Consider the following 27805-nt stretch of genomic DNA (forward strand, 5'->3'; position numbering starts at 1 on the left):
GGGCCACCGACGAGGGCGGTGCTCCCGTGCTGGGCAGCAGCTTGGTGCGATGGTAGTTGCTGGGTGGCTCCGGGAACGAGGTCTGCCGCATGAACGGCGGATAGCGCTGCTGCTCCCCCGGCGATCTTTCCGGGGAGCGACTGTACAGGCGGTTCGGGGAGGTGGACATGTATATGGCCGGAGTGGGTTGGGCGGGCAGCGTAGATTGGCGCCGCACCTGCAACCGGTGATGCGTGGGCGTGACCTCCAGCTGGGGTTGCTGCTGCTGTTGCTGTTGCTGCTGCTGTTGCTGCTGTGCGTAGTTGTCGCAGTCACCCACTGTCACACCCACACTGATACCCATTCCCGGCATGGTGTTCATGTGGATGACGTCGTCGCTGTTGTAGGCGCTCGGATAGAGCGGACTCTTCTGCAGCTGATGCGGCGATGTGGGCGCCGTTAGGTTCACCGAGTTGTAGTTGGCCAGATTGCCACCGCTTCCGCTGAGAGTGGCGTCGTTGGTGAGGCTGGTCGGAAGCGTCGACTGGCGCAGGACCCGCCGCCCCAGCTGCCACTTGCTGCTGGTGGTGGGCGTGGCCGTGCCACTGCCGTAACCGATGCCGTGCGTGGGCCGCGGCTGCGGGGGCAGGTGGTGCTGCTGGTGGTGCTGGTGCAGGGTGGGGTAACTGCCCGCCGACTGGGCTTCAATCAGGTGCTGCTGCTGCGGATACAGGTTGTCCGCCACCGGCTGCTGCGAGTTGGGGTTATTCGGATCGTCCTCGGGATCTGTGGGGAAACGTTACGATAAATTCCGAACGTATAACGATTTTTACTTTCCAATTAGGCAACCAAGTTACAAGATATTGAAATTTATTTGATAAAATTTAAAGTATTTAAAACAAATATTTAAAAATTAAGTGACTTTGAATTTATAAAGTTGATAATAATGACACAATGAGTAGGTGTTGTACACTCAGAAAACACAATTTCTAGATTTTAGGAAAAATTGCGTTAATTTAAATTTGAGCCACAAAATTTAGAAAAACGTGATTTAAAACGACACTTAGGGCCATTATTCATAAAACTAAGGCAAATTTTTATTAGATTTAAGGAATTTTGTTTTTTGCTTGTACTTTTATTGCTTTTGTAACCTTACAAAACAAAACTTATATAATTTTACTTTTACATGTGCAAACAAATATTTTTAACATTTTATTTTAAAATTTGACGTTCCAATGAAAGATATATTTTACTACTGTTCGATGTCTTACTACCACTACTTGTTATTTTGCTGGCCAGCATTGTGCCTCAATGGAAAGTAAATCAAAGTCCTTTGCATTTCTTGCAAGGAATACTCACTTGATATGGTCCAAGAACGTCGGATGCTCTTCCTCAACACATCGCTGGTGGTCAGATGGTCGACGGCACTGCACGAGCCCAGGGCGTAGGCGTCCTTCAGCCACTCGCCGCTGGCCGATTGTATCTCCCTGCAAGAGCAACAACATTGCCACTTTAGAAACCAGAAAACTTCGCCAAACATTTCCCCAACGAAAGTTGGAGACGTCACAAAAGAAACAAGCGCGAGTAAATCGACTCAACGAATCAACAACTCAACGGATTCAACGTCTGTCCGTGTTAGAGACAACTGGCAGACTGGCTGGCTTACTTATTTAAAATACACTGAATGCCGGATTGTCTGTGGCTCAGCAGCAACATGAAACACCAACACACTGGGGCCTCGAGCCAAGGTGTGAGCCATCGGAAGAGTTGAAGCCGGCACACTGCCTTGGGTTCACATAAATATACTTTTCGGGAAAACTTTGAAAGCACAAAAAACCGCAACGGATAAGTTTGGGGCTCAGACACGAAAGAAATAAATACATATTTAATGAATAAGTCAAACTTCAACCGGAAGTTGGTCCTGTTTATCTTTAACTTTCTGGGCAATGCTAGCTTTATTCCCATATTTGTCTTTTTTTAATAAGGTAAAAAGTTACCCGATGTAAATTGTATAAAAACATGTTTATTACACAGTTTAAGCTTTTTTGTTTAATTCCAATTTATTTTATTAAAACAATAAAAACATATTTGCACACTACTTAGTTATAACCTTGTTTTGTTTATTAAAAAAATATGTGAGACTAAGTGAAAACATATTTAATTAGCTTTTAAAGCATCGTTGCATTTTATTATTCCAGGGAATTTTTTTTGCAACAAAAGTAAATTAATATTAAAAATTATAATATTCGTTGCAATTGGGTTAATGCATCCATTAGATTAAAAAATTCCCTTGAAATTTTGTATATAATATTTTAATGAATAAATCTAGTAACTGCTTTTCCACAATATCCATTTTCAAATATTTTTTAATTAAAAAATTGCTTTTTAAATAAAAAGGGGACTTAATTATTAACGCATATATATATATTTTTGTAATTACGAATGTGCCCATGAATATTGGTAAAATAAGAATTCAATGTCTGGCCAAAGATTTGTATTTCTTTGAGCAGACAGTGTGCGATTTCAGTCTGACTTGGGGGCGCAGTCAGTCAAGCAATTGAATAAATTCCAGCTGAGAGGCAGACGCAAATGCAGACGCCTTCCACGGAGTGATCGGGTGCCAGGAGGGGCTGGGCCCACCGAAATCGTCATCGCTGTCATAATTATCCGGCAGCTGCAGCAGACGCGGCCAAATTTGGTGTGCGTCATGCGTGTTGACAGGCGTGAAATCGCAGGCACCTGTAGGCGGCGACCTGCTGGATTCTTGGCCGGGGGAATCTACATTTACCACACGACGCAAGTATCTTTTTGCCCTGCAGCTGCCATCGAGTTGGCCAAGATTTAATTACACAAATGTCTGAGTCTGGCCTTGTGAACTCAATACGGGCATTTCTCGGCTGGGGAGCCGTGTTTTTTGGGGCCCCGGCTCGCCCATTAACACTGAACCTTTCGAGTGTGGGTCGCCAGTCTCATCAGAGGCAATTGTGTTGTGTTGCCAAATGTTGGCACAAATCGAGCTGATGTTGTGGCAACACAGGGCGTATGTGCAATGTGCGGGACGGCCCATGTTTGTGCTGGCAAAATGGTTACAGAACACATAGTGCAGCTCATTAAACGGCCCGAACACTTGTTGACAGTTTGCCGTTGGTTAAATGAGCACGTTTGGGCGTTCCATCTCGGTCTGACATTTTGCCATCCTTCGAGTTGCCTTATTGCAAAGCTATTTAATTCACCACACAAACCCCTTTTTGGGCACAAAAGTTGTGCTTGATTGCAAAATAATGTTTGCAGCTCTAAAAAAGAAGTGTAGGAGAGCAGGGATACATCTTCACATGTACGACACACATGCAAATAGAATTTTTAAACAAACTTGCTCTTTACATATCACTAGTGTGAGTTTAAGCCGCTTTGCATCCCAAAATGGTAATCAGAAAGTGCAGAACAAACACAACTAGTCGAAAACAAATAGTTCCCAACATTCAAAACTGCAAGTGCAACCGAAAAATGAACCAAAAATCTGCCGTTTCAGTGTCACCTGATGCCCACGGGCTGTGATGGGTTAAAATGAAAAACAAACAAAAGAACCACTTCTATCAACTTTCAATGCGCATAAGCCCCTGCATGGAAATAATTTGGGCACATTCAAGCTAGGGTTATTTTTCTCTGTCCGCATGCAATTCCATACTTTGTTCCAAAGTTCCATCTGCTTTGGGTGACAATTTTGACGACACAAAGCAACCAAAAGGGCATGCGAAATTAGATTGCAACGTTGAAAATTGCAGCGTGTGCACTACAAAGTCCAACTCACAAAAAGAAATGGAAAAGCATTTGTGAGCGCACGAAATCGGCGCTAGGGTTGTACAATGGTAAGCTGGAGCTTAAAATACTCCACGCTACGGGTTTCTTAAGAACTAAAAAGAAAAAGTTTTAAAAAATTAAACCTCTTTACTGAACTTAAGAATATTACGCCTTTAAATAACAATTTAGAATTTTTATTGATTGAATCAAATATTTCGTGGTAAACATAACTTTGGGCTCAAGTATTGTGAAACTTGATGAAGTATCAATATGCAATAGTTAAACAGTGGGATTCCCAATGGTTATTTAAATTTAATTTAGTTTGGGTCATTTTAGTATGCCTCCCATTTGTGGTGTTATTTAAATTGTATGTCGTAATGGGTGCTATTATAGACTCTCAAGATCCCTTTTACAGGGTATTCCAACACCACAAGGACACAAAGTATTGTTTTGTTGTTTGGCTTAGTTTTCGTGTGCGTGAGTCGGATGGTTCAGTTACGTTCAGAGAGTTTGGCAAGTTTTTAGTTGACAATGAAAGTTAGACAGTCATATAGATATAGGGAAGAAGGCAAACAGAGACTGAGGGAGAAACTGAGAGACACTTACATTTGCTTGTGGCACACCACGCACACCCAGTCCGTGGTGCGCGATGTGAATTCGCGACAGGCTTTGCACACGCGCAATTTGCAGACGCGACAGGGGGCGCCGCGGTTTGTGATGCGACCCAATTCGGTGTTGCAACGGGCGCAGTGGCGACTCTGGTCGCTCGTGTGTGCGTTGTGGTTGTTGTGTTGTTCGAGCTGTTGTTGTTGTTGATTGGGCTGCATGGTTGTCTCGTGTTGTTGTTGTTGTGTGGCATCGAATGGCTGCACTCCACCAACGGCCTTAGTCGCACCCTTGCGCCTCAAAGCATACAATTCGGCGCGCAAAAGCCTGTTGTTGTTAAAATTCGGTTGGAGTTGTTGTTGATATAGGTGGAGTCAAAGTGTTGTTGAAAATGTTGTTGTTGTAATGTACAAAGATGTGGTTGCAGTTGCAATTGTTGTGGTGGGTTTTTGCGTGATTGTTTGTAGTTTTTGAAATTAGTGAGGGTTTGTTGGTGAAATTTATTTGGGATTGTTGTTGTGGATAATTTAATTTGGTGTTGTAGAACTCATTGCAGGAGTATGGGTTTTTGTTGGGTGTACAGTTTTGGAGTGTTTATTGTTGTTGTTGTTTTCATTGTTAGTTACAAAAGTTGTATTGGTTTTTGGTGTGGGTCGGTTTGGGGGGATTTGGTTTTGATTTCGGTTTCGGTTTCGGTTTGGTAACATAATTACGTGAGAGGCGCATAGACATTTCAGTTAGATCGTTGGTAAAGAAACGAAAACACGTTAAAAAGTTAACATGACATTTGCGACAGTTAGACAGAAAGAGAGCGAGGGAGAAAGAAAGAAAGACAGAGAAAGCGGCAAGCGTGTGTGTTGGATATTCGGGTGTGAGTGTGTGTGAGTGCGTGATGTATGTGTAATTGAATGGAAAGAGACAAAGAATAAAAAGAGCACACAAAAAGTTGTCATTAGTTAATTTAGTAGCAATTTAATCGATTTTCGAATTGAATTTTGGTTAATTAAGGTTAGTTTGATTGGACAAGGCAACATTTTTCACATGCGCAACACATTTGTAAGTGAATTAAAGTGATAAGCCATGAGATAGTAAATCAATTTAATTTGTTGCAACAGGATGTGCACAAAATTTAAGTTTAAGTAAATTAAAAATATGAATGCAGTTAGCTTGTTTGACTTATGGAGTTTGAGTATTCCTTGGCGTGGGGATTAAGCGTTCAAAGTGGTTAAATATATGTAAGCTATATGTAAGCTTGAGGTCTATGCAACTATATAATTCTTCTTATAATTTGCAAACCCAGTTCAAACTCATACCATAAAATCCCAAGAAAACGCATTAGTAATTCGAATTTCAGGACGTTCTGAAGTTTAACAAGAGCTCCAATGGAATTACCTCCCACTGACTCTAATTTGATTAATTTCGAACAGGACAATGTTGCCTAATTAAATGTCCCTTCCCTGGAACTTAAATTATGCAAATGACCGACCACATGTAGGTGAAAGTTGGCAATCCAATTAAATCGGCAATCAACCGTACGTCGAAGCCCGGTTGGCAAATTAAGTTTGAGATCCCTTCATGTCCCACTCCATACACACGGGATTTTCGGCATTTCGGGGTATTTGATGTCCCTGCTGGTTCTTCTTGAGCCGGTTGCTTAAAATTAACGTGCAGTTGGCAGGCGAGAGCTATAAAACATGGCCGAGAGTTGCTGACACATAAAACAAACACAACACATAGGTGTGTACAGATACGTTCACGAGAATATCAATAAAACATTTCAAATTTCTAATCAAACCCTTACCAAATAAACTGAATTGGAAAGACAAAAAATCATTAATAGTACTTCATAAAGAATGGAAAACATTTTTTTATTACTTTTGCAAATATATAATTTCATTGTAATAATTATATAAAAAATAAAAATTTGAACTAGCACATAAACAGAACTTATGAAATATTTTAGCCATCAACAATTTCAGCTTTATTATCTTGGCCCCAATTGTAGGCAAGCGTGATGATGTGATGTGTCGGTAAAGGAGTCACGCAGAGCACATAAAAATCCGAAAAGGACTTTGGTTTCTGGGTAAATTATGTTGCCAGCAGCACCGGGAACAGCAGTTTTTAATTATAATTTTATCTGCAGCCGAGCATCGGAATTGAATTGCGTGAAAGCTTTACTAGCGGCACAATGTTAGCAAACGACAAACGGCAGCCACAAAACCTAGTCAAGCGGCCATCAAAATATACATTTAGGGAGCGGAAACGAAACCAAAAACCGAGGCCAAGCCAAAACTGTTGCATACCCTCAGGAGCACAAACACAACCAAGGCAGCACTAGAATAGAGAACTAACCACGGACCGCAACCCCGCAGCCAGGGACATGTTTTATTGGCCTGGTTAACGCATAAACTTAACTCCCACCGCCGAACAGCAAGGCACGCTGTTTTTTGGCCTCACATCTCGCTCCAGCACACTGGAATAAAACCTTTGCCCATATATCTCAATTGTGACTTTCGGGGAAATTCCAACAAATCTATGTTGAAACTTCAGTAAAATAAAAGGGTATACATTTATTATGAAATCTCTTAATCTTGGGAAGTACAAATATTTTGTTTACCTAAGTCAATTTTTGAATGCAAAATATTTTAGAAAGCACTAAGGCTGAACAAAATGGCTTTTAAAACAGCTATAATAGTAATAATTTAAATTGTTGAATTAGGCAATATGGAATACAATTTCAATTTCACCAGAAGAAGCATTATAAATATGTCGTCCTAAGCAGTATTTAGTTCCAAGAAAAATAATGTTACAGCCTCTCAAAAGATTTCGGTAGAAATGTATTTATTAGAAATGCAAGATTATCTTTTAATTAAATGCAAAGGTTTTATTTCAATCAATGGCATAAATCTCGACATATACACCGAAAATAAAAGTGATAAGGAATGATACTAATTTTTCTGAAATTGTTTATCAATTTGGTCTTGATTTTTGGCGTATCACTTTTATATTTTCTATTGCCAAACTAGAAGTCCGGCTTTTGGGGAAACACGGCAGTTTTCCCTGTATCTCAGGGTACTTTTAGTCACTATGTTGTACTTTTCTCACTTTTTCGATTTGAGAAAATTTACGAAAAGAGAAAACGGAAAACTAAGGATTTTTAATATCTATTTAGCATTTTAAATTGTGAATGATACTGACAATAGTTTTATGTGTAGCCGTGCTCGAATTTAATGTGCCATCTGTTGGCATGTCAGGATCGCATATACATTGGGTTAACGCTGTGGCAGTGAGGCGAAATGGGTTGGCTGTCGCATGTTCAAGTGCCCAAGTGCTGGTGTAGTAATAGTTGTAGCTACACGACCACCACGGCTGCGTTATGAATTAATAATCATAATAAGCCATTAGGGCAGGAGCCATAGCCAGAGTAACAGCAGGAGCAGCAGCAGCAGCAGTGGGCTGCCAAAAAGTGCTAACTCTAATGGCCATAAATTCACAGTTACCATGAAAGCGGTGCAAAGACCTGGATAAGCCGACAGCCTTTGTGTTGGGTGGCGGAACAGTTTTTGGTTAGAATATGATTAAAAACCCTAACATGGCCTAAACAAATAGCGTTACGCATGTTTCCGAATGTCCCGGTCCCCGATGCGAATTCATTTCTCCGCTCTGTGGGCTTATGCAAATAAGCAACTAATTAAACTGATGTAAATCAGCTGCGTCCTTCGTCCTGGATGTGGGTGGTGTCCTGGCTTCGGCCTGTTGGGCGTCTGACCTTTAGGGTCAGATCGAACACCTGCTCCGCCGGCAAAAACACCGCAGAGCCATGGCTTATTAGATATCAAAGGAGAGATAACATTTTCAGAGTCCTACCTCTGCGCTTTGATGTTGCCATCGGGCAGCAGACAACTGGCAAATAATTCGCTTCTTTCAGGGCTTACAGCTAATGCAATTGGTCTGGGTTTTGGTCTGACTTCAAATGCCAAAGATTTTATTTGGCAAATTAAGAGTCAATTTGCATCAAACAACGTCGAAAGTCTATGCGTTTAGGAGTTGAATCATAAAGGTTTGTTTTGTTTTGCTTTATTATTAAGATTATTAAGCACTGCTTATAAATCTATTCACGGTCTTATTCGGACGATCAAACGATTTAGGGTCGGTTCCAAGAAATTTCATATATATAGCTAGCAAATTTCCAAGAATTTATAACCAGATTTTGGTTAGTTAGTGCTGACAATTTAATTGCTCTTGGTATGCAGTATACGTTTCAGAAATTTAAAGTGGTCAGCCATTTGTAAGTTTCGCAGCTGGCAAAAAGTCCCGTAGAGAAATTGCTCCCCACTTTAATGTCACTTTGGCTTCTCCCCCTAGACTTATTCACTGAAATATGCCATAATTCAAACCATTCCCGACCACAGACAACGCGACCGGTTGTCGGCACCACCGGCTTGTCCATTAGATTTACGATTTTAATGACGCCCTGTGCTGGCGCTGATGTGCCAGAGAATGCGAATATAAATAATTACCAGGCTAAATATGATTTGTCGGGGCGTCTGGAGTGGACTGGATGCTGTTTGCTGGATGCTGTTTGCTGGATGCTGGAGCAAGGACAATGGCCAGTAGCTAGGGCGATGGCCAGATTGCCGTGGGTCTCGCGTTTCCGTTTCAAATTAAAACTTTTTGACAGCGTTGCGGGGCAAAAAAAAATAAAAAAAAAGGAACCAAACTTGAGAATGAGCCAACAGCCGGGGGCGTTGCTTTTAAATATATAGCAGGTGCTTTAAATTTAAGCAGATTCGACCGGTCGAGCACCGGAAATGGCCCGCAATTCGCCATTTGAGCACCTTTTAATTATGCAGTGCACGACAAAATGGCGTCACTCGAGAGGTCTGGGAGCATGTGTGTGGAAGTAAGTGCTTGAAAATGTTATTAGTTTTAATTAATTTCAAATGTGTGGGCTAAAACGCGGTAGCAGGCCGGAACACGCAACCAGCGAAAAAAGAACAAACCTTCGTGTTTTATCACGGGCAACGTTTTGCACTTATGCAGTTTGTAAATTATCCTCTTTGTCGGTTGACTTTTTGTTCTTGACTTAAACAACAACGAAACACACGAGCCGCGATCGTGGCCAAATCAAATTAAATGCGAATTTTGTTGAATTTAAAGCACTCGACGCACACGTGTCGTATGCTTAATGGGCCAGGACCATAAACCTAAATAAACGTGACTGTCGCTTGCCTTTTTTCCTTTTTTCCATGTACAAGTATGTGCTCAATTTTTCCAAGAGTTCTTGTGCGGAGGGTAAGGCATAGGATACATACACTTTATTAAATGGTTGGTAGCACCGAAAGGCTAAGCGTAAAATGTTTTATTGTCCAATGTATTGTCCAATATATTGAACGATTGTTTGTTTTTTAACGCTTTAAAGTTTTGCATGTCTTTTATTTTCTTATCTCAATTTTTAACGTTAGTTGTATTGAGTTAAGATAATCAGAATATTATCTACTTTGTTGGATATTTAATCTCTTTAAAATAAGTGATTTTAAGGAATTAAAGCGCTAATTAAATTATCTTATATATTATATGAGCTTACACACATGAAACAAAAAATGAAAACTTTTAAGACATAGTAGTAAACGGAAGTACGGACAGAAAGGCGGGCAGGCGGACGGACAGACGGACATAACTAGATCGACTCTTCTAGCTGATCTAGAATATATTACTTTATAGGGTCGGGACGGAACTGAAATTATAATGCAAGTGTATAAAAATACAAACTTTTAAACAGGAAACTCAAATAGAGTAAATCCTGTTAAAAAGGGACAAATTTACAGAGTATTCAGGTTTTGGTTGGCCCACAGCAACATCCCCTTTCGGGTTGTTAAACTTCGATTTGACACTGATAACCGGGCAAGGGACAGACAAGGGTTTCTTCGGCCCTCAGCTGGGCCCAGCATTTGCATAATTACATATCGGGGAGTTAAAGATCCAGAGGAATGGGATGGGTTGTCACAGCAGCCGAGTACGATGACACCGTCGCAGAGGACAGAAAATGGGGCATATGCAGAACTTATATCTGTGTTGGCAATGTCTCGAAATTAATAGTTGGTCCCCCCAGCGCCTGGGCTTACATTAGCTTATGGCTCATAAGGCGATGTTCTCAGCCGGGCTTAAGTGGCCATCTGCAGATGAATGATGGCTACCAGGACCACAGGCCACAGGCAAGGCATCCTGACAACCCTTTTACTCGTAATTAAGCTAATAAGAAACTAATCATAGTTTCGTAGTGTAAATTGCTGATAAACTTGTCTATGAATATATTAAGTGGGTGGATTTGATAACCATTTAGTTTAATAAACTAACATAAAATATACAGGGATAAATGCATCGTCTTTAGTGGCAGTTCATAACAACTTAAGTTTTTTGCTGTGTAGCTAAGAGACTGACTTTACACGGGCGTATGCGCAATATTCATGAGCTGCATTACGCATACGCCAGGTGTGCAGCGAGTGCCAATCCCAGATAATGTTAATCTCAACATGCATAATGAAGTCAGTTCAGGACTCGGCATTCCTGACAATTTCTGCATAATTCAGTAAATAAAGCGCTTAAAGACCGATGTCAAGGGAACAACGAGACATAGATGCCCCATAAATTTTGTGCCATAACATATTTTGATTGCCCGGCATTTCGCACGCCATTCCTGCCACAAAAAGACAATAAAACCGCGAGCTCCGAGATAAAACGAAGCCATGTGCCGCGAAAAATAGCTCAGGGCCGAACAGACGATACGCAAATAGACCGCGAAGATGAAAGAGCTGGCTTCAGATTCAGCTTTCCTGCCCGCTGGGCTGCGAGGTTGTCGCATTTGTCACATCTCTGACAGTTTCCAAAAGCGTTGGCCAAGTGGTGAACTAGAAATGTGTGTCACTGTTTTTTGCCGAAGGAAAACCTGCACAATTTATGGCCGAATTTTCGCCGGAAAATCCACTTTCGTAATGGCACTGAAATTGCCAAACATTTATTACTTAATAAACGCAGCCAGAACAGCTAGTAGTCTGCGAATGGGCAAATGAAATTGAAAAAGCCGCAGACGGAAGAGAGAATGAAAAACTTTTGCGTTAAGGGCTTAGGAGGGCTTTCGCCCCCAAAAGTGATGTTCGAGTTGTTTTCGCAGCAGTTAGCTTTCGTTGTTGCCTCTTTTTACAGCGCTTAACTGAGCCATTCGTGCGTTAAATTATAGCCAAAAGACTTTTGGGGCCTTTGGACCGACCGTCGTCAGCTGCCTGTTGCTGCTCTCTGTGCTTTGCGAGATTTGCTCCAGTGCCAAATCAAACAAATCGCCAATTTGTACTTTCATTTACTTTCCTGCGCGCTCAACGATGAACAGCGAAAACAAAACACAAAACAAGAGTTGGGGTAGGAGAGTAATAGCAATGGAGCACCGGAAATCGCACGGCTGCCATTTTAAGCACCGGCTAAATAACAGTTAATCGACGCATCGCCTGTCAGCGTTGTCATCGGCGCCATGATTGCTGCCTTTGTTGCCCTCTGTTTGCTGTTATTCTTGGTCTTCACTCACTGTTGACCATTGTCTGCTATTCCGTTTTGGCCTGTTTGCCCGACTGTTTGTTTATTTGCTTTGGCTTTCAAGCGCGCCCTTTTCGCGAAAAAAAGGGGGAGAAAATGTTTTTTAATTGGCGATTGGGGTGCCTAATTGGCCGGACCATCGCCATTGTCCTCAATGGCCGGTCCAAGCGCATAATTTAGCTTTAAATTATGATTAAATGGTCCCTAGACGGCGCTGCATCGATCAACTGAAAAATTGGTTGGGGATAATGAAAGCTTTAAAGGAAAAAGAGTTACTTTGAAATATATGGACGCGCTTGCGAGTCGTAATTTTTTTTTGAGTGGTCCCAAAACTTGTTAAATAGGTTCTATTCTCATATTTGTAAAAGAAAATAAGCAACAAGGCCACCCACTTTCCAAATTCATCTAATTCTTTTAATTTCCTTTAAAATTTTAAAACATTTTTGTATTAAAGTTTAGAGGTAGTTTAAATGAGGGTCTATCGCCTTGGAAATCTGATACTTTAGGTATCTCAATCAAAGGTTACCTATTTCCACTTGGTAACTGATATTTTAACAATCTGCTGTCGCACAATTTTACTGTCCATTGTCGCCTCTCATTATCCTAATGAAATGTAGCCATCAATCATGGAACCTTGGACAGGATAGAAATTGTACCCGAAAAGCGTAATGCCCCATATGTGACTAGCATGGAGAATTTACTAACCAATCTAATGAAACACGATTTTTGTTTCTTTTCAATAAGCAATCAAGTGAGCCACACATGGCCGAATTGCTCGCTGAAGATTAAATATATATGCGTGAGTCTATTGGCGTTATTCTCTCCAGAAACTCCGAAAATATACCTACATATATAAAAAATGCCTTGCATGTCGCATGTCCTGAATGCCGGATAATGCTCTATGACAGCCGCGTGTTCAACGAATTTCAATATTTTCATTTATGACCTCCGCCTCTGTTGCTCGGGGTGTTGAGTTTTTCTTTATGTTGGCCTCTATTTGGCGCATGTGCGAAAACAACAACATGGAAAAGCTGGAAAAATGAAAGCCTGCATTGTTGGACATATTTCATGATTAATATTTGATAAGTCCCACATGTAAACTAAACAAAATCAATATCAGGTAACTGACTCAGTGACCGGCAAGGGGAGAGAAATGGGACAAAATTCAGCTTTATAGCATGGGGGCAAACATTGAAACGGAGCTGGACTTCGGTCAGCTTGGGCGAACGGGAAATACTTCACTCAACCCACTCGATGTGTTAATATTCAAATCGGAACCACTGAAAGGATGTCGAGAATTCCGAATTCATTGACATGGCAGTCACGTAACTTGACTTAAGTTTCGAGTTTGTTTCCAAGAATTCGACTTATTGACAGACGCGCCGAAAGTTATGAAAACATTAAAGGAATGCCCCAAAACGCTTGTGCTGGTTGGGGATTTTGTTTTCTGGCAAAAAAGGTTTTCTGTTTCGGCCAAAATTATGGTACACAGTTAAGGGGAGAGAGATATACGAAATACGAAAACGAAACAAAATTGCTAAACACTTAGTCAAATGAAGCTGCGACTGCGACCCGGGCGCATTTTCCGGACGAGAGCCTCGCAAAATTTGTTTCTTCTCGTATAAAATTATAAATTTATGGCTGGCGTCTGCACAAAAATAAATATAAATAAAATGAGTAACGAGGCTGGGCACGGCAGGGTAATGAAATGCCCGAACTGGCCAGCTGGAAACGGTTGACTATCTGCCGGGCAGAGGAGAAAAGAAATAAAATGCCCGTAAAAAGCCGCCAAAATAGTTGACTTTACACTCACTGCTTTTCATCTAAAGGCGTGCTTAAAGTGCTTTTCGCTTTGAATTCGAGTTTAAGCTTCGTGGAAAAAAGGTTGGCATTGTACCATTTTAAGATGTATTTTTCTTATGTTAGGCACACCTTCTCTGGTTACTTAAAATGTTGTGCACTTTTTTAACTTAAAAAAAAACCGTTTCAATTTATTATAGAACACATTCTGAATTTTGTAGCTCTTAATAAATTGTTATTATACCCTTGCAGAGGGTATTATAATTTCAGTCAGAAGTTTGCAACGCAGTGAAGGAGACATCTCCGACCCTATATAGTATATATATTCTTGATCAGCATCACTAGGCGAGTCGATCTAGCCATGTCCGTCTGTCCGTCTGTCCGTCCGTTTATATGCAAACTAGTCTCTCAGTTTTAAAGCTATCTGCATGAAACTTTCCCAAAAGTTGTCTTTCTATTGCAGGTAGTATATAAGTCGGAACGAGCCGGATCGGACGACTATAGCATATAGCTCCCATAGGAACAATCGGAAAAATAAAGGAAAAAAATTATAACTTTGCTGTTTTTTAATTTTTTGTTTAGTTCTTCGACATTTAGTAATGGTTAAATATTTTCGATTTACGGTTTAAATTTCATCAAAGTCGGACGACTATATCATATAGCTCCCATAGGAACAATCGGAGAAATAAATGAAAAAAAATTATAACTTTTCTGTTTTTTAATTTTTTGTTTAGTTCTTCGACATATGGCAATGTTTAATTATTTCAGAATTATGGTTTAAATTTTATCAAAATCGGACGTCTATATCATATAGCTCCCATAGAACTAATAAAACAAGAAAGAAAGCAAACTTCGGCAAGCCGAAGTTTATATACCCTTGCAGCTATTGCAAGAATTAAACATTTTTGAAAACATTAAAATTATAATTTACTTGCGTATAAGTTTAAAAACATTGAAGCTATGATGATTTGCAGCTCAATTATTTGATAGTTATTTTATATATTTTTATTGTTCCTATGGGAGCTATATGATATAGTCGTCCGACTTTGATGAAACTTAAACCGTAAATTGGAAATATTTAACCAATGTCTTACTCAATGTCGAAGAACTAAACATAAAATTAAAAAACAGAAAAGTTATAATTTTTTTTCATTTATTTCTCCGATTGTTCCTATGGGAGCTATATGATATAGTCGTCCGACTTTGATGAAATTTAAACCGTAAATCGAAAATATTTAACCATTACTAAATGTCGAAGAACTAAACAAAAAATTAAAAAACAGAAAAGTTATAATTTTTTTTCAATTATTTTTCCGATTGTTCCTATGGGAGCTATATGCTATAGTCGTCCGATTTTGATGAAACTTAAACCGTAATTCTGAAATATTTAACCATTGCTATATGTCGAAGAACTAAACAAAAAATTAAAAAACAGCAAAGCTATAATTTTTTTTCATTTATTTTTCGGATTGTTCCTATGGGAGCTATATGCTTTAGTCGTCCGATTTTTATGAAATTTAAACCATAATTCTGAAATATTTAACCATTGCTATATGTCGAAGAACTAAACAAAAAATTAAAAAACAGCAAAGCTATAATTTTTTTTCATTTATTTTTCCGATTGTTCCTATGGGAGCTATATGCTATAGTCGTCCGATTTTGATGAAACTTAAACCGTAATTCTGAAATATTTAACCATTGCTATATGTCGAAGAACTAAACAAAAAATTAAAAAACAGCAAAGCTATAATTTTTTTTCATTTATTTTTCGGATTGTTCCTATGGGAGCTATATGCTTTAGTCGTCCGATTTTGATGAAATTTAAACCATAATTCTGAAATATTTAACCATTGCTATATGTCGAAGAACTAAACAAAAAATTAAAAAACAGCAAAGCTATAATTTTTTTTCATTTATTTTTCCGATTGTTCCTATGGAAGCTACATGCTATAGTCATCCGATCCGGCTCGTTCCGACTTATATACTACCTGCAATAGAAAGACAACTTTTGGGAAAGTTTAATGCAGATAGCTTTAAAACTGAGAGACTAGTTTGCATATAAACGGACGGACAGACGGACAGACGGACAGACGGACGGACAGACGGACGGACAGACGGACGGACAGACGGACATGGCTAGATCGACTCGCCTAGTGATGCTGATCAAGAATATATATACTTTATAGGGGCGGAGATGTCTCCTTCACTGCGTTGCAAACTTCTGACTGAAATTATAATACCCTCTGCAAGGGTATAAATATATAAAATAACTATCTAATAATTGAGCTGCAAATCATCATAGCTTCACTGTTTTTCAGTATATACTGAAGTAAATCATAATTTAAATGTTTTCAAAAGTATTTAATTCATGCAATAGCTGCAAGGGTATATGAACTTCGGCTTGCCGTAGTTTGCTTTCTTTCTTGTTTATATAATTGTCCATTTCTGCACATTCATATGCACTTACATTTCATAAACCTTTTTTTTTTTCTTTTCTGTTTTTTCAACTAGCATCATTTACAAAACATATTTAACAAACAATTCAATTATTTCAAACAGGATTATTAATGTTTACACACTAATCAGACAGCTTAAAATAAACTTTTTATAACAAATCTTTTTACTGTGTCATCCGGTCAATCTAAATAAATCCACACATTTAAGCTGTAAGTGCGAATTAACCCTCTCAAGTTGTCTATCTTTCGCCATATCAGTCCCTGAACAAACTCCGTCACGCCGCGTGACCTTTGCAGCCCGGATAGCCCACACCCATTTAGTGTTCCCATTGGAACCCACTGCAGACGGAGTCAACGGCTAACCGTAAATAAAGTCGACTCAAGAGCTACGTGCCGCCGACGACAAATTGTACGTGCGTAAATTGGCCGCCTGCCAAAAAGGTTGTTGACTTATGGCCAAAAGCCCGCTCGCCGGCTCACCAATTTGGCCAGCCAAGTGCCGTTGCCTGGCGTTACTTGACGTCTTCCGTTTTGGCAAACACTTCACCTTCGTCTGCCACCCCAACACCCCTCCTCTGGACCATTTCCTCCCAACGAGCGTGACAATGTTCAATTCATTGCCGGCCATTCAGAATTTTAAGTAATTGAAGGCAACGTACACGCTAACTAGCCAACAATTCCGCTTAATTATGTAATGTCCAGACGATTTATGACCCAGTCTCGCGAGGCACGAGGGAAAATGGATTTGCATTTTCACGCTTTTCATCAAATTAGTTGGCCAGAAATTCAGGCCAAAATTTTGACAGTCACAAGTAACTTGACAGTTGAATTTTGAGAGGGATAATAAAGTAAAAAAAAGTTTTTGAAAATATAATCTACGGGGCTAGCAATCATGAAACTTATTGTATTTTAAATAAAAGTTATTTATCTGAGTGTTCCAAGCAATACTTCGTAATTAAGTTAATCACATCATCAAGCTGAAAAGTGCTTTTGTACTTTCAGAATAAAGTGCACACTTCGAAATTTATTTGTTTTGCCCTAATAATACAAATGAAAGCACACTCATAAATTTCAATTTGTGTTGTTAGTTCAAACCAAGTACCAGACCTTTTGCACGTTTTATTTATAATCTTGGCCAAACTCTAAATCTGGCAAATTCCGTCGGTGACTCAGCGCTTTGGCTTGGGTGGGCAGTGTGCCCGATTTTTATTTATGTATGTATATACAGGTACATATATCGCTCGAGTAGTTGGCTGTTAATTCCGCACATGCGGCACACAAGCCGCTTTTTCACTTTTGGCTTATGTCTCCACTTTAACTGGATATAAAATTTATGACAACCAACTTAATTCAATTTTAGCCATGTGTCAATCAACAGCTGCATTTAAGTGGAAAGTTATGTGCAGCCAATCGATCCACCGACAGGCTGTTCCATTTTATTTTGACATATTTGTTCTGCCATAAAACATATAAATAATACGTTAACACCTTTGTGTAAATGCCGCCTGCAGTTGAAATTGATGTTTAATTTTTATACCCTTGCAGAGGGTATTATAATTTCAGTCAGAAGTTTGCAACGCAGTGAAGGAGACATCTCCGCCCCTATAAAGTATATATATTCTTGATCAGCATCACTAGGCGAGTCGATCTAGCCATGTCCGTCTGTCCGTCCGTCTGTCCGTCCGTCTGTCCGTCCGTCTGTCCGTCTGTCCGTCTGTCCGTCCGTTTATATGCAAACTAGTCTCTCAGTTTTAAAGCTATCTGCATTAAACTTTCCCAAAAGTTGTCTTTCTATTGCAGGTAGTATATAAGTCGGAACGAGCCGGATCGGATGACTATAGCATGTAGCTTCCATAGGAACAATCGGAAAAATAAATGAAAAAAAATTATAGCTTTGCTGTTTTTTAATTTTTTGTTTAGTTCTTCGACATATAGCAATGGTTAAATATTTCAGAATTATGGTTTAAATTTCATCAAAATCGGACGACTAAAGCATATAGCTCCCATAGGAACAATCCGAAAAATAAATGAAAAAAAATTATAGCTTTGCTGTTTTTTAATTTTTTGTTTAGTTCTTCGACATATAGCAATGGTTAAATATTTCAGAATTACGGTTTAAGTTTCATCAAAATCGGACGACTATAGCATATAGCTCCCATAGGAACAATCGGAAAAATAAATGAAAAAAAATTATAGCTTTGCTGTTTTTTAATTTTTTGTTTAGTTCTTCGACATATAGCAATGGTTAAATATTTCAGAATTATGGTTTAAATTTCATAAAAATCGGACGACTAAAGCATATAGCTCCCATAGGAACAATCCGAAAAATAAATGAAAAAAAATTATAGCTTTGCTGTTTTTTAATTTTTTGTTTAGTTCTTCGACATATAGCAATGGTTAAATATTTCAGAATTACGGTTTAAGTTTCATCAAAATCGGACGACTATAGCATATAGCTCCCATAGGAACAATCGGAAAAATAATTGAAAAAAAATTATAACTTTTCTGTTTTTTAATTTTTTGTTTAGTTCTTCGACATTTAGTAATGGTTAAATATTTTCGATTTACGGTTTAAATTTCATCAAAGTCGGACGACTATATCATATAGCTCCCATAGGAACAATCGGAGAAATAAATGAAAAAAAATTATAACTTTTCTGTTTTTTAATTTTATGTTTAGTTCTTCGACATTGAGTAAGACATTGGTTAAATATTTCCAATTTACGGTTTAAGTTTCATCAAAGTCGGACGACTATATCATATAGCTCCCATAGGAACAATAAAAATATATAAAATAACTATCAAATAATTGAGCTGCAAATCATCATAGCTTCAATGTTTTTAAACTTATACGCAAGTAAATTATAATTTTAATGTTTTCAAAAATGTTTAATTCTTGCAATAGCTGCAAGGGTATATAAACTTCGGCTTGCCGAAGTTTGCTTTCTTTCTTGTTAAATAGGAAATTAGAAATATTGACACAAATGAATTTTACTTTTTTATAAGCTGGGCCTTGCAATCTTTTTGAAAACTTCTTTGAATTGAACCTTTCATTTTTCCCAAGGCAATTATTGGTGCTTCAAGTTAGTATGCCAGCTGTACATTGTCAACCGGCATTTAATTAAAGGCGGTGTCAATCTACAGTCGAGCAGTGAATTATCTGCCCCTTGTCAGCCATAATTGAGCTCGGCGCTGCACCTGTTGAGGCCAATTTCCAATCTAGCAACAGTTTGGCCAACTGCCAGCAAAACCCGTCGAAAGCAACCTGACCTGCTTGTGTCAAAGGCTCTTCAGAATGCCGGAGCATGTGATTCCGTTGCTCCGATGGCAAAGGCCATTCGGTGCAACAGGCAAATCATGTTTCCATGCCCCATGTGGCTCGAGGAACGTGCTCGGGTTCGTGAGCTCGGACAGGTGAATGCTGGGCATTAAAAATTGATTGTGATGGAAATGACAAACGCCACATTCAGACCCCCACATCTTCATGGAGAAAAAAATATATATACTCTGTCTCGTGGAATTTAATCTAATTTCAGAGAGTTGAGTGCAATAATGTTATTGATGTGGGCTTTACACTTAAAGATATTTTAATAGATCAGTTTATAGATCAAGAATTAAAAGTGGATTTAAAACATTATTTCATATATTCCAAACCAAGTTTGGGTTAACTATTTTTTCTTTGTGCACACGAATCCACAGCCCACACACGCGATCACAAATGAAAGTGTATCAATTTTATTTGCCATTCGGAAATGCCAAAATGAGGCTGTTGGGCTCGCTGAAGCGACAGCAACATAACTCGGGGCAACAAAGAAAGCAAGCGATTTGGCAAAAGCCACAAGGAAACAATAACCCTGACATTACCCCCGTCAATTTGCATTTTGCGGGGAGTTTTCTCCTCGTTGTGTGGATGACGAATGTGCGTGCGATTGGCATCGCATTTGCTGATTCCATTGCCATTACCCATACGCAGTGTGGTCCCCGAAAAAACAAGGGGAGAGTGATGGCGGAAGGGCGGACCGGTAATTGGAAAATCATCCATTACAACCGGCTAATGGAAACTCGGTGAAATTGTCGCTAAATTCGATTAAGTGTGTAAGCATCGAGACTTTGATATCAATGAAATGCTGCCACCCATCCGCCAGCCCAACTCCTCTGGCCCCAAAATCCACATGTTTGGATCGCTGTTTTGGGTTTGACTGATTGTCTCGTTTGGCCTTTTTGCGCCCCACTCTGGTTTATGGCCACCGTCACAGTCAGTCCACGCATAATTATGTAACTCAATTTGGTGGTGAGCCGGGTGAAAGGCCATTATTTATAAACACAATTTAATTAAAATTCATTCTGTGGCTTGAACCAGAAATGGGCAACATTAGCATTCAAGCCACCCAACGAAAGTGACTATTCCTGATTTAAAGGAAGCATAGATTTCCCGATTAAGGAGGTTTCTAGTAAATATCTGCTTTGCTATTCTTGTTCAGTACAAAACCCTTCCATTTATTCTACAAACACTTAGTGACCCTTTTGATGTTCTAGTAAGACTTTCTAAAGAACTGTGAGAACTGTGAGCAATACAATTTTTTTATAAAAAGGAAAAGATAATTCCTTAGTAAAATTTATAAAATATGTCGAATTACAGGTTGGTGCTTTCTTTGCATTAAAATACACGAGAATGAAAAAAGCAACTTATACTTTTACTTTTTGAAATTACCAATTGATCCTTTTGTCGAACTATAAGCTGTACAACTTTTTCTTACATTTTCCTTTTTAATAAACTACAAAATCATCCTCCGTTTGTTTCTCTTATTTTCCAACCAGTAAAATAGACATTCATGTCAAATGAACTTCTCTTTCGGTATCAATAAATCCTTTGCCTACAAAACCCCTTTGTAAAGTCATTATGTTTACCCTGAATGGCAAATTGATATTTTCATTTTCAATAAGATATTAACCCGACCTCAGGTCATGTCCCCCAAGTGAACCGTCAGTTTGTTTGTGTGGAAATTATATGAAAATTGCACTTGAAACTTTGTCTTAAGCTGGCTGCCACTTGCAGTTGAAAGTTTTTCCATATTGCTGCCGCCCTGAGCCTTTTATTTTCCCAGTCACTGGCAGCATTTCTGAATTTATTGATTGGCCCGTCTAAAGTTACGGTGAAGTTTCAATTTGAAATGGAATCAAAGTCAAAGTATATAAATAAAATAAAATTAACTGCACAATGCCCGCTTTCAAGTGACTTGGTCCAAGGGGTCAAGTTTCTTTCATGCGTCTGCACAGTGGAATACGAATATATATGTGGTGCCTGGCGATTCAAGCGCTTTTCTATTGTGTGCATTCCTCACTTGTCAGACATTCCGGGTCAACAAATAGGGAAAGGCTTGCTTTTGCTCAAAAAGAGTTTCTCGAATTTGTAGATATCAAAGGAGGGCCAAGATATATAGTTTTAAACTCGAAGTACAAATTACCTTACGGACGTGCAATGCATTTATAAATGCGTGCTTAACAACAAGTACCATTGTGGCATTGCACTCAAATGTGTTTTTTAAATTGTTGCCAATTCAGAAACTTGATTTAAAATCAATAAATGAGTAGTAAACAGTGCCCGCATGAGGTGTTTATAGCATTTGCATTTCACACATTTAATACTTTAAAGATTAGATATCATAGAAAAGCCACATTAAAGTTCGTTGAACGAAACGAGGTGAGTTTCTCCCCAAAGTTGGCTTGATTAATTGACGATGACCCAGCCAAAGTCTTAATGCTGAACTTCCGTGCGAGTGGCAGATATACTTATTATATCAATTAAGGTAAGCACAATGCTTTCTACTGTCCGGCCAGTCCACCATTTCTGCTGTATCATAGGGACGACGGACCACCACTTTCCATCATCCATTCAACATAGTGCAATAATGATCATCATGTAATGCCAGACGCGTTCGATTCGAATTACAAACAAACAAACAAAAACTCAACAGCAGCTGCAGTGGTTAAAGAAAAACCGAATGCAACATTAGCCACGGCAACAAATTAACATTTTACAAAACTTTAAAGCCCGACATGCGTTGACACTTTTGGGAAAATTGCGTACAATTTCAAATGCAGGCACAAAACTTTACGCGTAATTACGACCAATGGGTAAAAAAGGAGAAAAATAAATGGCAAATGGACGGGAGACTGAAAATAAAACAAACCGCTGGCAAATCGCATTCGCTGCGCCGTTGACAGTTGTAAAATGGAAAGGTTATCCGGACTCTGGCCGGCAAAAAGCAGGGACAGCAACAAATGCGTGGAGGAAAGTGCCTTCGGAAGCTGCAGCTGCTACTGGAGCTACTCATCATCATCCTCCTCCTCCGCCACCAACTCCTCTAAAAAGCTTCTGTCGTGGACAGTGACTGATGGTCTGGGAGCTCCGCTGTTTCTGCCTCCGATGATTACGATGACGATGATGAAGACGGCGATGACAGGGCAGCATTTAACCAGCGCTCAGCAGTTAGATAACTATATATAAATTATGGAAGCCAGACGATAAAGATGGTCGACAGATCGCTCTAGAACGTTTGCCTCAGCACTCCGATAAATATATTTCAATTTTTCTTCAATTTTGTTCAGCTTTATATCATAAAAAATTCTTTGACTTAATTGAATTTTTTCAGGGTTCGTATCTCACTACTGCTTGTTTATTCCTCATAATTTTTAGTCGTTACTTTTTTTCGAGGGTATATTTTCGAACTTTTTATACCGCTTGAGAGCTCAGTTTAAAATCAAGAAATTTGAAACTTTCGCAATCGATTATTTTATAAGTACGCAGATCCAGTTTTATCGGACGTCTATATCCTATAGCTGACATTTTGCCTTTCTCTTTTTTTGCTTTATGTGGTTTAATATCATTAAAGTTTCATATCATTTCGGATCTATAGCTTTACTACAAGGGTATTTAAACTTTGGCTTTCCGAGTAATTTTGAATTTTAATAATTTATTTTTAAATAATTTAAGGCAAAATACAAATTTGGTAGAGTAAATTCATTTGATAGCTAGAGAATTATACCAATCTCACTTAACGCAATAACCATTTTAAATGCAGGAAAAATATTTCTTTTATTGAGTGCAACGCATTCAAGCTTAGAAATTCAATCGATTAGCCGGTATGGGATTTGTCATACAAATTCGTATGCAAATGTACAGGAAAATACAACTAATAGTTCCTCGCCGGGGGAAGGCACTTGAGAGCTACTTTGACGCACATATCCCCATTAAGTTGGCCCCCCGTAGAGCATGTGGCTCCCAATGCGGCCATGCAGAGAGATCTCATGGCGTCATGACCCAAACCCACTCAAATATGCTAATCCAGTGGAAGTCCACAAAACCTCCGACGGCCCACATTTGAGTGCATGTTTCCAGCTTCAGTAAAAGTAGTTGCATAAAGCTACAATGCCTTTCGAGAATCGAGGGGAGAAAGTAATTTAGAATAGCTTAAACACAGGTTTTCAGTTCCAGGGAAACCGATATAATCGATATGAACTTTTTGCAATCATGGACAATTTCAACTGAATTGGTTTTAAATCTTTTTTTGATATAAAGTAACCACCTTTAAATACTTCAATTAGACAATGCTGTCTTACAGACCTATTTATCCATACGAAAACTGTCTTTAAAATTAAACCTGTCAATTTTCTCGTGAGTTTTTAATCGGCTCAGTTGGTGAGCACGTTTCTTTAGGTTAGTAACACACAACAAGACTTCAAGTACAGATAAGACGAACAAAATCAATTAAGAAACTTCGAATATTTCGTTCTCTGCTGAGTTTTTTTTTGTGAATAGTTAACTTGCCCTAAATCACGATGCATGCTCACCACTCGGAGATGGAGCGCGTTGTCTACGGCGTGTGGGACAATCCGGGTGTCTCGATCTTCGCCACCGCGGCCCAGGAGCCCATTCCCAACATGCTTTCCCACCTAAAGCCCCTGCCCAAAGGCGACGACTGTGTCCTCGACAAGGATGCCTGCCGCCTGATGTCGCAGTCCTCGGTGGCGGAGAACTCGCTGTTCCGGCTGGTCAAGTTCCAGGTGGAGGAAGTGGCCGCCGAGCGCAACAAAAAAATGCATCCTCGCCAGAGTCAGGAGCGAACCGATAGCGACATTACCCTCGGATTGGCGAGCGAATTGGCCCGCCAGAAGGTGGAGGCCAGCAGATGCCTCCAACTGCACCGCAATGTGGCCAATTTGAGGGATCTCGAGATGGAGGTGGCCCGGGCCCACACAGCCCTGTCGGTGAAGACCAAGATCATGAACAATGTCAAGCAAACGCTGGAGGATCGGCAGCGGGAACGGGTCGAGGCTCTGGCGCAGCAGCGTGCTTTGGAACAGGAGCAGTTGGAGGAGAATAGGCAAAGGGTGCAGAAGGCGGCCACCTTTCGCCGGGACCTAATGACCCAGATCTCAGAGGCACGAGCCCAGCGCCTGAAGGATCAGCAACAGGCCATCGAGGCGGGGCGTCTGGAGCTGCGCGAATGCAGGACCAAGATTGAGCAGGATAACCTCAAGGAGGCAATGAACAAGGTGGAGCAGCGCAAGGTGCTCCTGGAGTCCCTGGACCAATCGGCAGCCATGCTGAAGCAGACTCGCGAGGCCTACTCCCTGGCCCAGAGGAATAAGCCCGAAAGGGGAATCCTGGACGCCTTGGGACCCGTAACGGCGGCCTATGAGTCCAAGACGAGGAAGCGACACCTGGCCGCGATCGAGGCCAGGGACATAAACGCCGCTCGACTGGGCTTCCAGCTCAGCCAGATCAGGCACGATCTGGAGTCCCGCGACCAACTGATCACCAATCTTCTGATCCGCGAATCCCAGGCCAAGGAGAACGCCATGGTTCTGGAGCAGGCCAGGACCAAGATGGCCAGGAAAGTGGAGATCCGCGAACAGCTGCTAAGCCAGCGCGAGGAGCAGAAGTTCTTCCGGAACAAGGCCGTGCAGGATGCCCTCGTCATGCCGAAGGATCCCATGTGCTTCGGGGAGCGACAGTACCGAATGCAGGTGGCCCAGCGTGAGAACACCCGGAATCTGGACGTCCAGTGCTACAAGGACATGGCCGATATGGTAGAGGAGGGCAAGCGGCGCCGGATTGCCGCCGCACAGGAGGTGCACGACATCCTCCAGGCGTTGTCCGATGTACAGACTCGCCAGGACGAGTTCGTGGCGTCGGAGCGGATGAAGCTGCTCTCCAAGCAGCCTGCGGAAGTCCTCTCCGCCCTCAAGAAATCCATCCTCACAGAGGAGGAGATCGAGACCTTTAATCTAAAGAAGTGATTTATCAGTTTACCAAATACAAATTCCTTTACAGTGGACTTTTAATACTAAGAACTGATTTTACATATCTTGAACCCAGAAAATTTTCAATAATACCAAAAGTCATGTTGGTTAATTTTGTAGACTATTTTGGCTCAAAAATAGAAGCAGGATCAGTTTTTGGCTTAACATTTTGTGGTAAAATGTATGAAAATATGTAAAGCTAAATCTGAGTAGTACCCAGTCTGTTCTTAAAATCTTCGAAAATGTTACCTCGAGAAATGCATTATTTTCTCAACTGTATTATTAATAGACCACAAGTGGAGCAGCAACAACCCACTGAGCAGTATGTGCTTAATTTAAGCCTTTTGCTGCTGCTCTTAAATGGACTTTTCCATGGACTTTGCTCGCATGGTAAATGAAATTCACTTTCTTACCCATTCTTATGCCAGGCTTTTGCAACAGGTCAGGTTTCGTACCCGAACAACCGGTCTACCGACATTGCAGCTGGAAATTTGCTTACAATAACACGGTTCGAACGAACCCAGATGGAGCGTAAGTGCACTTGGGCGCGGGGCACAGACGCATGCGGGACTTTTACTTTCAATTCATGGATTCATTAGCCGACTACCGTGGGCTGGCTTAAATTTCATAATGGCAGCCAAAGAAGGCCCAAGAATGTTGCCAAAGTCGCTTTTTTGCCAACTATTCCAGTACATGCTCTCGACCAAACTGCCGAAACTTTCTCTGAAAATACTCTTTGCACAAAGATACAACTTCAAAATGCACAGAACAAAATATTGTGAATTTTTTAAGACAGTGGAATTGCTTAAGTACAATTTTATAGTATCATCTTTCACGAATTTTTATATTTTTGGGTAATTCACCTCTAATAGAACAATTTAAAACCAAGCTTTTACTGTTGTCGCTAAAAATATGCTGCTAACTTTATTATTTTTCCTTATTAAATCAGACAGCTTTACATTTTTTAAAAATATATTTCTGAGTGTGTGGATTTGCAGAAGCAACCAGCACAACCACAACTCAGTTTCTGTTTCAAGTTAAGACTGCCAATGGTGTGAGGTTGTTTTGTCTTTTCGTCTGTGGTCATAGGAGGTTGCTTGGCAAACTTTTTATGCCAAAAACTTTTTTGGGGCCAGGTCTTCAACTTGGCCAAGATGTGAAATTGTGTGCCCCAGCATGTCTGCACCTTTTCCACCTGGAAGAGCGTTACTGACTCTAATAAGAGTCGTCGTGTGGCTGGAAATGTGTTTGCATTGCAATGAAATTGGAAACGAGATCTGCAAAAGTTGAGTAATTGAGCTGATTCTGCTTCGTTGGTCACTCGAACCAAAGAACCTTTTCTCCACCGGATTCATGCCACAACAATCATTGGGGACCCAGTTTCAAGTCAACACGGAAAGAAAGGCCCATTGAGAAAAAATATTCAAGTACTGGTCATCATATATCCCAATATAATTTTCACTACATAAAATCAGAGAACAACATTTTATCGTTCTGTTGTTTATATAAACGAACTAGTAATAAACTTAATCATAATTTTTATGATTTTTTTTTTCTCTGCAGAGACAGAGAGCTCGTCGCAGACCAAAAAAGGGAACAATGAAAGACAGGCTCAGAGACATTGAATGCGAGCCCGAGAACAAAGCAATAAATGGCCCGAGAAGTGGGTTGTTGTTAGCTGTTTGCTTGCCATGCTGGGAATGGAAAATGGAAATGCTCAGGAAAATGAAGGAAATGCAGCGTCGTTAACATGGCTCGTAGGTTGGCTGGCGGCGGGTTGGAATCGGGCAGGTTGGTAGGCAGTACGCATATGCTTGACACGGAAAATGCAGTGGCATCGCATACTAATGCCCCGCCGAAAGACAAACGGAGGAAATAGATGCTCATAAAAATTACTTCGGTGGCTTTCAAATGCCATCAGCAAAGCCAATCCATAAGCGGAGGCCCACGCTAAATGCAGCCCACAGAAATCGGTTGAAGTAGCTGGTAGCCCGAGATTATCATGTGGGCGGTGAGTGAAAATTGCGTGCAATTATCCAAAGATGATATCAGCATTGGCTGCTGCTTATATTTATATACTATAAACTACATTATAGCCCTTGGGCTGCGATTTGTTTGTGTGCTTTTCCTCGCTTTTAACGTTGCGGGTTGAACTGGTTTCCAACCAATCGACTGCTATAAATAAACAATTATTTTTAATGCAAAGCCAGCGAATGCGACCGCCGCAGACTCTGCCCATGGAATGTCGCCATAAACAATAATAAGATAAATACAAT

At 40.2% G+C, this 27805-nt stretch overlaps 2 protein-coding genes across 2 annotated transcripts in view; one reads left to right on the forward strand and one right to left on the reverse strand.

Moving 5' to 3' along the window:
• Window positions 1-27805, reverse strand: part of LOC108150414 — an 81754-nt gene that overhangs the window by 22992 nt on the left and 30957 nt on the right. Inside the window, 3 exon segments of the mRNA XM_017278574.2 lie at window positions 2-765; window positions 1339-1466; window positions 4384-4710. Of these exon segments, the coding sequence (XP_017134063.2) occupies window positions 2-765; window positions 1339-1466; window positions 4384-4710 (1219 nt within the window).
• On the forward strand, window positions 23838-25577 carry LOC108150478 (chromosome partition protein Smc). The gene has a single exon (XM_017278684.2). The coding sequence runs from the start codon at window positions 24063-24065 to the stop codon at window positions 25524-25526; it is 1464 nt and encodes a 487-aa protein (XP_017134173.1). The 5' UTR covers window positions 23838-24062; the 3' UTR covers window positions 25527-25577.

This window comes from Drosophila elegans, unplaced genomic scaffold (genome assembly GCF_018152505.1).
Source record: "Drosophila elegans isolate 14027-0461.03 unplaced genomic scaffold, ASM1815250v1 contig_476, whole genome shotgun sequence".
NCBI lineage: Eukaryota > Metazoa > Arthropoda > Insecta > Diptera > Drosophilidae > Drosophila > Drosophila elegans.